The following is a 12,019-nucleotide window of genomic DNA, read 5'->3' as shown; positions in this document are numbered from 1 at the left end:
TTTTTTAAAAACTGATGCCACATAAATACAAAGGATCACAGGAGGCTGCTATGAACAATTATTTGCCAACAAATTGGACAACTTACCAAAAAATGAATAAATTCCTAGAAACCTACAATCTACCAAGACTGAATCATGATGAAACAGAAAATCTGAACAGGCCAATCGCTAGTGAGGAGATTGAATCCTTAACCAAGAACCTCCCAACAAAGAAAAGGGCACGATCAGATGGTTTCACTGATAAATTCTATCCAACATTCAAGGAATTAATACCAATCCTTCTTAAACTCTTCCAAAAAATAGAAGAGCAAGAACTCCTACAAACTCATTTTATGAGGCCAGCAGTGCCCTGATACCAAAGCCAGACAAGTATACCACGAGAAAAGCAAATTACAGACCAATATTCCTGATGAACATAGATGCAAAAATCCTCGAGAAAATGTTAGCAAACCAAATTCAACAATATATTAAAAAGAATCATACAGCATAATGAAGTGAGATTTTTTATCCCAGGGATGTTAAGGAGGGTTCAACATCCACAAATCAATGTGCTACTTTGTATTAAAAAATGAAGGATAAAAAACCATATGATCGTCTCAATATATGAAGCAAAAGTAATTGACAAAATTCAACATCCACTGATGATAAAAAACTCTCAACAGAATGGTTATAGAAGGAATATACCTCAACATAAAAAAGGCCACATATGACAAGCCCACAGCTAACATACTCAACAGTGAAAAACTAAAGCACTGATCAGGAACAAAGCAAGGATATCTCATTCTCACCACTTTTATTTAAGACAGTATTGGAAGTCCTAGCCACAACAATTAGGCAGGAAAAATAAATAAAAAGCAAGTAAAACTGTCACTATTTGCAGATGACATATATAAAAAACCCTAAAGACTCCATCAAAAAACTGTTAGAATAAAGGAATTCAGTGAAGTTGGAGAATATAAAATCAATACTCAAAAATATGTTGCATTTTGGGGTACCTGGGTGGTTCAGTCAGCTGGGCGTCTGACTTCAGTTCAGGTCATGATCTCCTTGCTCATGAGTTTGAGCCCCGCATCAGGCTCTCTGCTATCAGCACAGCTGCTTCAGTTCCTGTCTCCCTCTCTCTCTGCCCCTCCCCCAGCTCATACTTTCTCTGTCTCAAAAATAAATAAAAACATAAAAAAATTTTAAAAAATATGTCGCATTTTTATTCACCAATCCTGAGCCATCAGAGATAGAAATAAAAAACAATCCTATTTATAACTGCACCGAAAGGAATATAAAAACTAGGAATAAGTTTAACCAAGGCGATAAAAGACCGGTATATTTAAAATTATTATGGGACATTTAGGTGGCTCAGTCAGTTAAGTGTCCAACTTTGGCTCAGGTCATGATCTCACGGTTCGTGGGTTTGAGCCCATACTGGGCTTTGTGCTGAGAGGTCACAGCCTGGAGCCTGCATCTGATTCTGTGTCTCCCTCTCTCTCTCTGTCCCTCCCCTGCTTATGATCTCTCTCTCTGCCTGTCAAAAATAAATAAACGTTAAAAAAATAATAAAAAAACTGAAAGAAAATAAATAAATAAATAAATAAATAAATAAAATTATTAAGACATTAATGAAAGAAATTGAAGACATAAATAAATGGAAAGATATTCTGCACTCATGGGTTGGAAGAATCAATACTGTAAAAATGTCCACACTACCCAAAGCAAGCTATAGATTCAATGCAATCTCTATCAAAATTCCAAATGTCATTTTTCAAAGAAATAGAACAAATAATCCTAAAATTTGTATGGATCTACAAAAAAACCTCAATATTCAAAGCAATCTTGAATAAGAAGACCAAAGCTGAAGGCACGATACTCCCTGATTTCAAACTGTATTATACAGCTACAGTAATTAAAACAATATGGTATTGGCATAAAAGCAGACACATATATCAATGGAACATAACAGAAACCCATGTATACATGGTTAATTAATTTACAGCAAAGGAGCCAACAATACAGAGTAAGGAACAAAGTTTCTTCAATGAATGGTGTTCAGAAAACTGAAGAGCTAAGTGCAAAAGAATGAAACTCGACCACAATCTTATACCACACACAAAAATTAACTCAAAATGGAGTAATGACTTGAATGTAAACCATAAAACTCCTAGAGAAAAACACAGGCAGTAAACTCCTTCACAAGGTCTTAGTAATGATTTTTTAATCTGACACCAAAGAGAACAACAAAAAGTGGGACTACATCATACTAAATAGCTTCTGCACAGTAAAGAAAAACCTCAACAAAATGAAAAGGCAACGTACTGAATAGGAGAAAATATTTGCAAATCATATATATGATTAGGGACTAATAGCCAACATACATAAAGAACTCTTACAAGTTAATGGCAAAAATCAATCCAATTTAAAACTGGGAAGATCTGAATAGACATTTTTCCAAAGAAGACATATAGATAGTCAGCAGGTACATGAAAAGTTGCTCAACATCACTCGTCATCAGGGAAATGCAAGTCAAAACCACAATGAGATGCCATCTCACACCTGTTAGAATGGCTATTATCAAAAAGAAAAGAAATAACAAGTATTGATGAGCATATAGGGAAAAGGGAACACTTGTACATTGGTGGTGGGAATGTACTATGGAAAGCAGCCTGGAGGTTCCTCAAAAAGTTAAAAATAGAACTACCATATGATCTAACAATTCCACTTCTGAGTATTTATCTTAAAAAAAAAACAAAAACACTAACTTGAAAAGATATCTGCACTCCCATGTTCACTGCAGCATTATTTACAATAGCCAAGCTATGGAAACAACCGAAGTGTCCATCAACAGATGAATGGATAAAGAAATGGCATGATATATATATTGAGGCTACACACACACACACACACACACACACATATATTGAAGCATGAATGGACCTCAAGGGCATCATCCTAAGTGAAAGAAGTCAGATTGAGAAAGACAACACCACAGGATCTCTCTTACATGTAGAATCTAAAGAACAAACAAAAACAAGCTCAGAGAACAAGTGGTGGTTGCAGAGGCAGGGGGTAGGAGGTTAGAAAATGGGTAAGGGGTGTCAAGGATAAAAAGAAAAAAAATACAGTGCATTACAGAGCAAAAAAAAAAAAAAGAGTCTTACACGCGGCGGGTGGCTGCTTTCATTCTAACACCCTTGTTCGTAATTGTTTAATGCCTCCCCACTGCCTACAGAATAAAATCCAAACTCTGTAACCTAGTATTTCAGTCTTTTACACTCTAGTATAGTAGGGAAAACACTAGGCAATGAGGATTATATAAGTACTGGGTATCAACCCAAATTTTGCCCTAGACTTACAGACTAAGTCATAGCCTCTGACACCTAAAAAGGAACTATCAATCTTAAATGAGCATATCACCACCTATCCTATCTGAACCCCAGGGCTGTTTCATGATCTAAATAAGAGTAAATGTGAAAGCCCACTAAAAACTATCCATCATTCTACAAACACAAGCTGTCGATTTTACTACCCAGTATTACCAACCAGACAAAAAAAAAAAAAAATCAATATTTATCACACCAGAATTTCTTGGGCTACAAAAAGAACCCATCAGGCTTGAGTCCACAAGCATCCTGGGACTTTCAAAGTGAACTGGTTGGTCATTTAAAAGGTCAGGTCGTAAAGCTAATGAAATCAGTTTCTCTGACCTCTTTAATCCTTTATAATCTGATATGCGGCCAACTACCCCATGAATGGGGTACAAAGAGGCATTCAGTATGTATTTGCTGAATGACTAAGTTCCTAAAATACACTTGGATGATGATGAAAAGGATGACACATACAGAGGGTTACTCATCCCAGGTGTCAAGTTCAGATGCTTCCAACTACCAGTACCACCTTTCAAAACACTCTAAGAAAATCACATGGTAAAACAATGAAAGAAATTACAAAGGAAAAAGTATTGTTTAAGTATGTCAAGAGGAATGCAGGTTCTGATGGTAAAACATATTCTATATGAAATGGGGGCTGTAGCCTAAGGAGGGGAGCAAGTATTGTTACTGTCCTCTTTCTCCCAGTAACAGTCTCGGTTTCTCTGGGAAATTACTCATCCCTTTGCTCTCAAACGGGAGAGGGTTTTGAGCAAAGTTAATCCTACTCCTGGCTCACATCCCTCTAATCAATAGTTCAAGAGCAGGAGAATATCCCAGAACTACATTTATCCAGATATTCTAGTCACAAAAACCTGGTCTGCTTGGTTTAGGGGTGGACATGTAACTTACATTTATCAAATCAGAATGAATCTCAGGATTTAGGGCTTAAGCAATGGCTTGCAAAGGAGGGTAACCAGAAAAGGAAGGGGTGGGAAACAGGGGAAAGACGTGGCAGAAACCACTGTGCTGTTTAAGCCAACTGAAGTTGGCTTGCAACACACAGGTCATGAAATTCACAGACTTCCCTAGAATAGAGGACCAAAGTTCTTAGAAGTAGGCTAACAAGTTCATATTTATGTTTGAGAAAAATACTTCAGGGAACTGCATCTATAATAGACTGAAAAAAAAATGGACTGTTGATGGCAAAGCTAGAAGCAAGGAGACCAGTTATTAGACTGTTATAATAGCCAGGTGATTGCTTACGAGAGCCTAAATGAGGAAAATGTTAGAAAGAAGAGAGACCAGAATAAGGAGGTAATCACAAAATCAATAGGACATGGCAACAGAATAAAGGAAGAAATTAAGGAAGGTGGCAGGAGAAAGGCATCTAGCCGAGGAGTCTAAATGGACGGTGAGAGACAGACTAGAGTATGGGCGAACGTGGGGAGGCAGTTAATGGATTCAGGTTTAGAACAGGAAGTTTTGATGAAGAAAGAATGGAAACCCCAGAAGACTACATAGCAATCAGCCTGCTTCAAGTACTCCTTTTAAATTACGAACCCTCTGGAAACCAGGACAAGTCAGCCTTCATTCTCTGTGAAGATGGATAATCATCTTATTTGTCTCTCTGAAAATGTCTGTAGTTATTAAAGGTTATGTAAAAATTCAGCTTCTTTTCAGGGCAAGAGATTAAACTGCCTTTCAAAAGAAACAAATACAAACCTCTACCTCACACTGTAACACAAAAATTAATTAGAGGTGGATCACAGATGTAAATATAATAGCTAAGCCACAAAGTGTTGGAAGAAAATAGAAGAGAGTATCTTTACAATTTGGGAGTAGGCAAAGATTTCTTAGAATACACACAGTACTAACCATAAAAGAATAAGCTGACAAATTGAACTTAAAACTTCTATTCACCAAAACATACCACTAAGAAAATGGGTAGATAGCCACACACTGGGAGAAAATAGTCACAAAACGCAGAATCCAAAATATAGAAAAAAAACAAAACCCTGGGGCACCTGGGTGGCTTAGTTGGTTAAGCGTCCAACTCTTGGTTTCAGCTTGGGTCATGATCTCACGGTTGGTAGGTTGGAGCCCCACATCAGGAGCCTGCTTGGGATTCTCTCTCCCTTTCTCCGCTCCTCCCCTGCTCACGCTCCCTTGCTCTTGCTCTCTCACTCACAATAAATCAACTTAAAAAAAAAAGTCTTAAAAAAAAAAAAAAAAGACAAAACTCAAACAATGGGGCGCCTGGGTGGCTCAGTCGGTTGAGCGTCCGACGTTGGCTCAGGTCACGATCTTGCGGTTTGTGAGTTCGAGCCCCTCGTCGGGCTCTGTGCTAACAGCTCAGAGCCTGGAGTGTGCTTCAGATTCTGTGTCCCCCGCCACCCCCCCCGCCCTCCACCCCACCCCTGCTTGTGCTGTCTCTGTCTTTCAAAAATGTATAAACATAAAAAAAAATTTTTTAATGGGCAATAAATAGCACTTCACAAAAGATGATATGAGTGCCAAATAAACAAAGATAAACTGTTCCACATCATTAGTCACAAGGGAAATGCAAATTAAAGCTATCATAAGCTGCAACTACATACCCACGAAAATGGCTACAATTAAAGACTGACCACCCTAAATGTTGACAAGGACATGGAACAACTGGAACTCCATACGTTGCTGGCAGAACCACTTTGGAAAACTGCTCAGCAGTTTCTTATAAAGTTAAATATATTTCTACTCCATGACCAGCAATTCCACTGCTAGGCATTTATTCTAGAGAAATAAAAACATATGTCTGCAAAAAGTCTTGTGCAAGAATGTCCAGATCAGCTTTATCTATAATGGCCCCAACCTGGAAACAACCCAAATGTCCATCATCTGGCAAATGGACAAATAAATTGTGATTTATTCAGACAATAAAATAATACTCAGCAATACAAAGCAACAAACTACTGATATACTCCAATTAACATGAATGAATTTAAAAGATGCTGATGCTAAGTGAAAGAAACCAGATACAAAAGAATACATACAGTATAATTCCATTTACATGAATAGGTAAAACTCACCTTTAGGGTGGGGGTGAGGCAGTGGGAGGGATTAACTGGGAAGAGGCACAAGGGAACTTTCTGGGGTTTTGGAAATGTTTTCTAGGTGTGTGGGTAACACAAGGTGTATGCATCTGTCAACTCAATGAACTGTACACTTCTGTGGATCTCACCCTATGTAAATTATGCCTTCATCAAAAGGAAAAAATAAAACAAAAAAATGATCTCTAATAGAAATACCTGAAATCAACATGCTTCATTACTGGACTGAAGGAAATCTTTGTTATTCCAAGGGAAAAACAAAACACACACCAACTTTAAAAATTTTTTTAACGTTTATTTATTTTTGAGAGACAGAGCGTGAGCAGGGGAGGGGCAGAGAGAAAGGGACACACGGAATCCGAAGCAGGCTCCAGACTCTGAGCTGTCAGCACAGCATCAGACACGGAGCCCAAACCCACAGAACGGTGAGATCATGACTTGAGCCAAAGTCGTTCACTTACCTGATTGAGCCACCCAGGTGCCCCAGAAAACACACACACAACTTTTAAAAGGTAAAAACAGGGGCACCTAGGTGGCTCGCCGGTTGAGCCGACGCACTTGATTTTGGCTCAGATCATGATCTCACCGTCTGTGGGCTGAGCCCAGTGACAGGCTGGCTCTGCCTCTGCGCTGAGAGTAGGGAGCCTGCTTGGGATTCTCTGTGTGCCTCTCTTTGCCCCTCCGCCAAGCACTCTCTCTCTCAAAAATAAATATAAAAAAATAAATAAAAGATAAAAACAAGTGGAAACAGGCAGACTAAAATATCACTCAGACCACAAACCAACCATGGAATTTTATGTAAATCACCTATGCTCTCTTGGCCTCTATTTTCTCATCTATAAAATGGGAGTAAGAAAATCTACCACACCAGGAATATGTAGACATCAAGATTATGCAAAGCATCTAGCATGTACCTGGCACACAAAACCTTAGTAAGTGGTAGTGGTAGGAGCAGCAATTAGAAAATGCGTTAAAATGACCCACTTTACCCATCTGGTGTAAGAGTTCCACTGAACTCTTATTTGAATATCTATGCATAGCCCTATCCTTTTTTCCTGACAACTCTTCTCTGATAACTGACCCTATTCCACCCAGATGACAGGTGGGGTGAGAAGGGTAGGGGAAGGGGCGTGAGATGCCTTGCTCTTCAGTGACCCTGTTCCCTCATCTTAAAAAAATGTTCGTGTAAGTCAAAGTTATGGAAACCAAATTACATTTAAAGGTATGAGAGAAACTCACTATTAAAAAAAAAAAGGTCTAAAACTATTTCATGAAATGCAAACGACTTTTTATGAAGATTACCAGTACTATAAATATAAAGTCAGGTTTCTCATTTATTAGGTTTACCTAATGTAGCACTCTTACATCTGCTAGAAAGCTTTCTAATTATCGTTCAAAAGGCCATGCTGTTTCCAAATGCTAACACATGCACAGCAATAGCTACTTTCCACAAAGAGCATGTTCAAACATTACACAAAGCATGCAGAGTACTGTCCTTTTATCACACCAGTGCTGTCTAGTTGGATTACAGCCAACAACAGGGCTCAAGTAGATTTATCTTTCCTGCAGATCATGTAGTACATTTGCCTAATGCAGTGCCCTAGATTTTACAAATTACATTTACTGATGTACTTGCAAGTCTGCAGACTTGAACATTTTCAAGGAGGATGCAAGACATTTATATAAAATAGTATGTCTTGATCATCAGTAAAAGCACTGTTTTGAGGCCACCTACTACCCTTTTGCTGGAATTTAAAATTTCTGTAAAGCATTTCTTGGCTTTTAGCAAAGTCAGGGTTGAGCCAAGACGCCGATGTTCTCCTCTCTGCGTTCAACTGCACAAAAAGAATCCACACATACCAAAGATCTGTTCGAAAGCTTTTAAGGCCAAAAATGTCTATTGTGTGGCCTGTGATAGGCACTGACTAAAGGAAACTTGAAACTATAAATAGGACACAGAACACCATATGCCTGGGGGAAAATATTTTGCTTAAAATGGCACAACGACACAATTCTACATGATGTTCATATTATGTCAAAAAAAGTGAGTATGAACCAACAAAAAAACCCCTCTGACGATTAAGAATTTATTCTCACGAAAAAGTTCAGTATGCCATCTTAATACCATTTTTAAGGGATTTCCTCATGATGCAGTGGTATTCACTGCAAAGTGGCTCGGGTCTAACTCTCCAACATGATGTCACAAAACCCGAAATGCAATGGAATCGGAGTCAGTGTTGGCGCAGTCCGGGGGTGCCAACAATCAACCTGGAGGAGGCATACAGGGCCAGAAAGACTCCATCAGGTTTCCTCAGTGCCCCCTGATAATCCGTGCTCCCCATACAAACAAGTTCTTAAAAGCTCCAACCTAAAAAATAAATAAATAAAAATTAAAAAAAAAAAAAAAAAAGATTTGCCTGCAGCGTCTGCTAAGAAAGGTACAGGGATCACCTGTAAATGGGCAGGAAAGTAAGTGGGTGTAAAATGGCTTCCCCGGGCACACTGAAACTGAAACGCAGTAAATCCTGGCAAATCCCTTCCTAGAGTAAGGGCTTCACACCAAACGTGTGGAGGGACGCATTCACGAAGCGTGCCAAGAACCCCCAACCATTCCTCCTCGGGACCCGAACGCGAGCTGAAGACCGGACAGCAACCCCGAGGCCGGGATGCGAGCTGGGAGAACGGGCAAGCCGGGACTGCAACCGCGACCACAGGGGTGGCAGAACGCGCCCCGTCACCCCACGACCCAGTCGCGGCGCGACTAAACACAAAGCCCAACGGGTGGTGAGGAGAAAGAAAGGAATGGAAAACACGTGGTCCGCAGATCCGATCAGGGCTCTCCCGGCCACCAAGTGCACTTTTACCGGAAGCGGGGGAACCCGCCGCAGCCCGCACGGCCCCCGACTCTGGGCCGTGGCTGGACCCCCGCCACAGGTTGGCTGAGCCGGGGATCGCGGATAGGCTCGCGCACAGAATTAAGTTTCTAATAATACAACTTTAAGCGGATTAGCGCCGGCGTAGCCCAACGCCGAGGCCGCACTCGGGGGCGTGCAGAGTGCAGCGGGCGCATGGGCCGGGGTCCCGGGGTCCCGGCGTCCCGTGCCGGGAGTGGGGGCTCGCGGCGCCGGCGCCTCCGCCCCGGCAGGTGCGCCCCCCGCGCGTCCCCTCGCTCACCAGGTACCAGACGCCCAGCAGGATGGTGCCGGTGCGGACATGGCAGCACAGGCAGCAGCTGTTGGAGTAGAACCGCGTCCAGGGCGCGACCATCTTCATCGCTCGGGCCGCGGGCGCCGTGGCGCGAGCGCGCGCCCAAGTTTGCAGGAGCGTCGGCCGCGTCGCTCGGGGCCCGCCGGGGGGCTGCTGCCGGCTCCCCCGCCGCTGCCGCTGCCTGCCCGGCTCCCCCGCTTGCCCGTGGCCCGCGCTCCGCGCCTCTGCCGAGAGCTCCGAGCGGCTGCGGCGGCCGGACCCCGCGCTCCGAAGGCTGCAGGAGGAGGAGGAGCGGGAGGGGGCGGGGCGGGCCACGTGACTCGCGCTCGGGCTCATGATGTCACCGCCGGCTCCAGCCAGCTGCGGGCGCCCCGGGCCGGGGGTAAATAAATCAATCATCCTGCGCCCTGGGGCGGTCCCGGAGTGGGCCCGCGGTGGAGTTCCGGGCCTCTCCTCTCTCCTGTGGTCATTTGTGTAACTCTGTCACGGGTTTGAGATTCTTTTACAGTCTGGCTGGTTGTGGTTTCTCCCCTTCCACTTCTATTTGGCAGATAATCTGTAGATGCAAATGCTATCACTGTTATCTTGCGAACTGGAAAGAGGGAAAACTGCAGGGTGTGATTCCGGTCAACTGCAGTACTTTGAACCGCTGTTGGAGTCGCCAGGAGCAATTTGTCTCCTCTTCCCAGCTCAATTACTGTGGTAGTAGTAACCTTTTCCCAGAAAATAGGATGTGTGTCAAGGACATCCTCGCTGTGCTTCGAGTAGCATTTTTAATCATGACTGCGGCTCTAAAGAAACAATCATAAAGCCAATTACTGCCACAAGGGCTCTGAAGGACACAACATAGAGCGTTAAGAGGTACTGAAAGAAAGGACTCCAGTTTGGAGTTATTTCTTCCCATCTGTTGTTTTTTCTCAAAGCGCCCTTGTCCTAGGTTAGCCTCTAATCACCGTCTAAGCCAAGCATCTCAGATGAGTTAGATCATTAGCGCATGTCAAAGTTTCATTTCAGACTTGGAGCAAGAGAAAAATTGGTTGGATTTAAATTTCTTAAGGACAGGTTATATAGGAAGGAAGGTGTTAGATGAGGCTGTTTAAGTGCAGGACTAGTTAGTTTTACAAGGCTGTAAAGCTGTTACATTCTTAGTGTGTACCTTAAACCTGGATCCAGAGGGACCAGAGAGGCATCCCCAGAGATGTCAGGTGTGGACCCTTAATTGGAAATTATAAGTAACATCATCGTGGGAGATAATCAGAAATAAGGAAGAAGAAAGATCAGCTTTTGTTTTGTTTTCTCACGAAGAAGTTCTGTTTTCTCTCACACAAGAGAGAATTTTCTCTCTGGGGTCTTCCATTTAATGTGTAATTATAAGGGCACCTGGGTGGCTCAGTCAGTTAAGCATCTGACTTTGGCTCAGGTCATGATCTTAAGGTTCCTGAGTCTAATCCCCTGGATGGGCTCTGTGCTGACAGCTTGGAGCCTGAAGCTTGCCTTGGATTCTGTGTCTCCCTCTGTCTTTTTCCCTCCCCCATTTGCATTCCATCTCTCTTTCTCTCTCTCAAAAATAAATAAAGATTTAAAAAAATTTTTAATGTGTAATTATAGCCATAACCATTTTTAAATTTTATATTTATTTATTTAGTTATTTATTTACTTATTTATTTTACTTTAGAGAGAGAGCATGAGCAGGGGAGAGGAAGAGAGGGAGAGAGAGAATTCTAAGCAGGCTCCACACTCAGCATGGAGACTAACGCAGGGCTCTATCCCATGGAATCAAGAGTCAGACACTCAACCGACTGAACCACCGAGATCCCCCCAATTATACCCATAGCCTGTCTTAAACTTCGGTGGGACAAGCAGGAAGTGCACTGACCAGGAAAGGAAATTGTGAATCAGGATGGGGAGTGCTACTTTCCAAATTCAAACTGCCAGCATGTTCCTAGAGTTACCTCCAGCTTTGCCCTCCCCACCAGGATTTCAGATTCGTTAGGTAAATGATTCATTGACTAAAGGGAATTTCATATTTCACAGAGCTTGCTATTCAAGAGCTGAGTTTACAGACGGTTGCCAAAATGCTCTAGATAAGAAGAGAGACAGAGAGTAGAAAAAAACCTGGCTGGAACAAGGAGATAAGGAGAGAAACAATACATCTGCAAGCAAAGTTTGTGAAATAAAACTTGGAGTTATATTTATTTGGATGCAAGAGGATTGGGGGGATTGGCAAAAACAAACAAACAAAACCAAAGAAAAAAAACCAGAGGCTTCCCACAGAACTTAGTCACAGCTGGGTTACATCCTCAAACAGCAGCATATGTAACTGGAATACGGATTGCAGGGGTACAGTTATGTAGACAGGTCACT

At 42.1% G+C, this 12,019-nt stretch overlaps 1 protein-coding gene across 2 annotated transcripts in view; it reads right to left on the bottom strand.

The window, feature by feature from the left end:
• The window catches only part of LAPTM4B (lysosomal protein transmembrane 4 beta), a 78,526-nt gene extending 68,585 nt beyond the window's left edge, over window positions 1-9,941 (bottom strand). Inside the window, exon 1 of one of the 2 annotated variants that reach the window (XM_045049582.1) lies at window positions 9,623-9,941. In XM_045049582.1, coding sequence (XP_044905517.1) covers window positions 9,623-9,721 — 99 coding nt within the window. In that variant the 5' untranslated portion in view covers window positions 9,722-9,941. The remainder of the gene's footprint in view (window positions 1-9,622) is intronic. The other variant, XM_023248771.2, reaches the window with a different exon arrangement.
• Window positions 9,942-12,019: the final 2,078 nt, after the last annotated feature.

The sequence above is a fragment of the Felis catus genome, chromosome F2 (assembly GCF_018350175.1).
Source record: "Felis catus isolate Fca126 chromosome F2, F.catus_Fca126_mat1.0, whole genome shotgun sequence".
Classification (NCBI taxonomy): Eukaryota; Metazoa; Chordata; class Mammalia; order Carnivora; family Felidae; genus Felis; species Felis catus.
The sequence above is the reverse complement of the archived record's forward strand: the minus strand, read 5'-3'. Positions and strand labels throughout refer to the sequence as shown.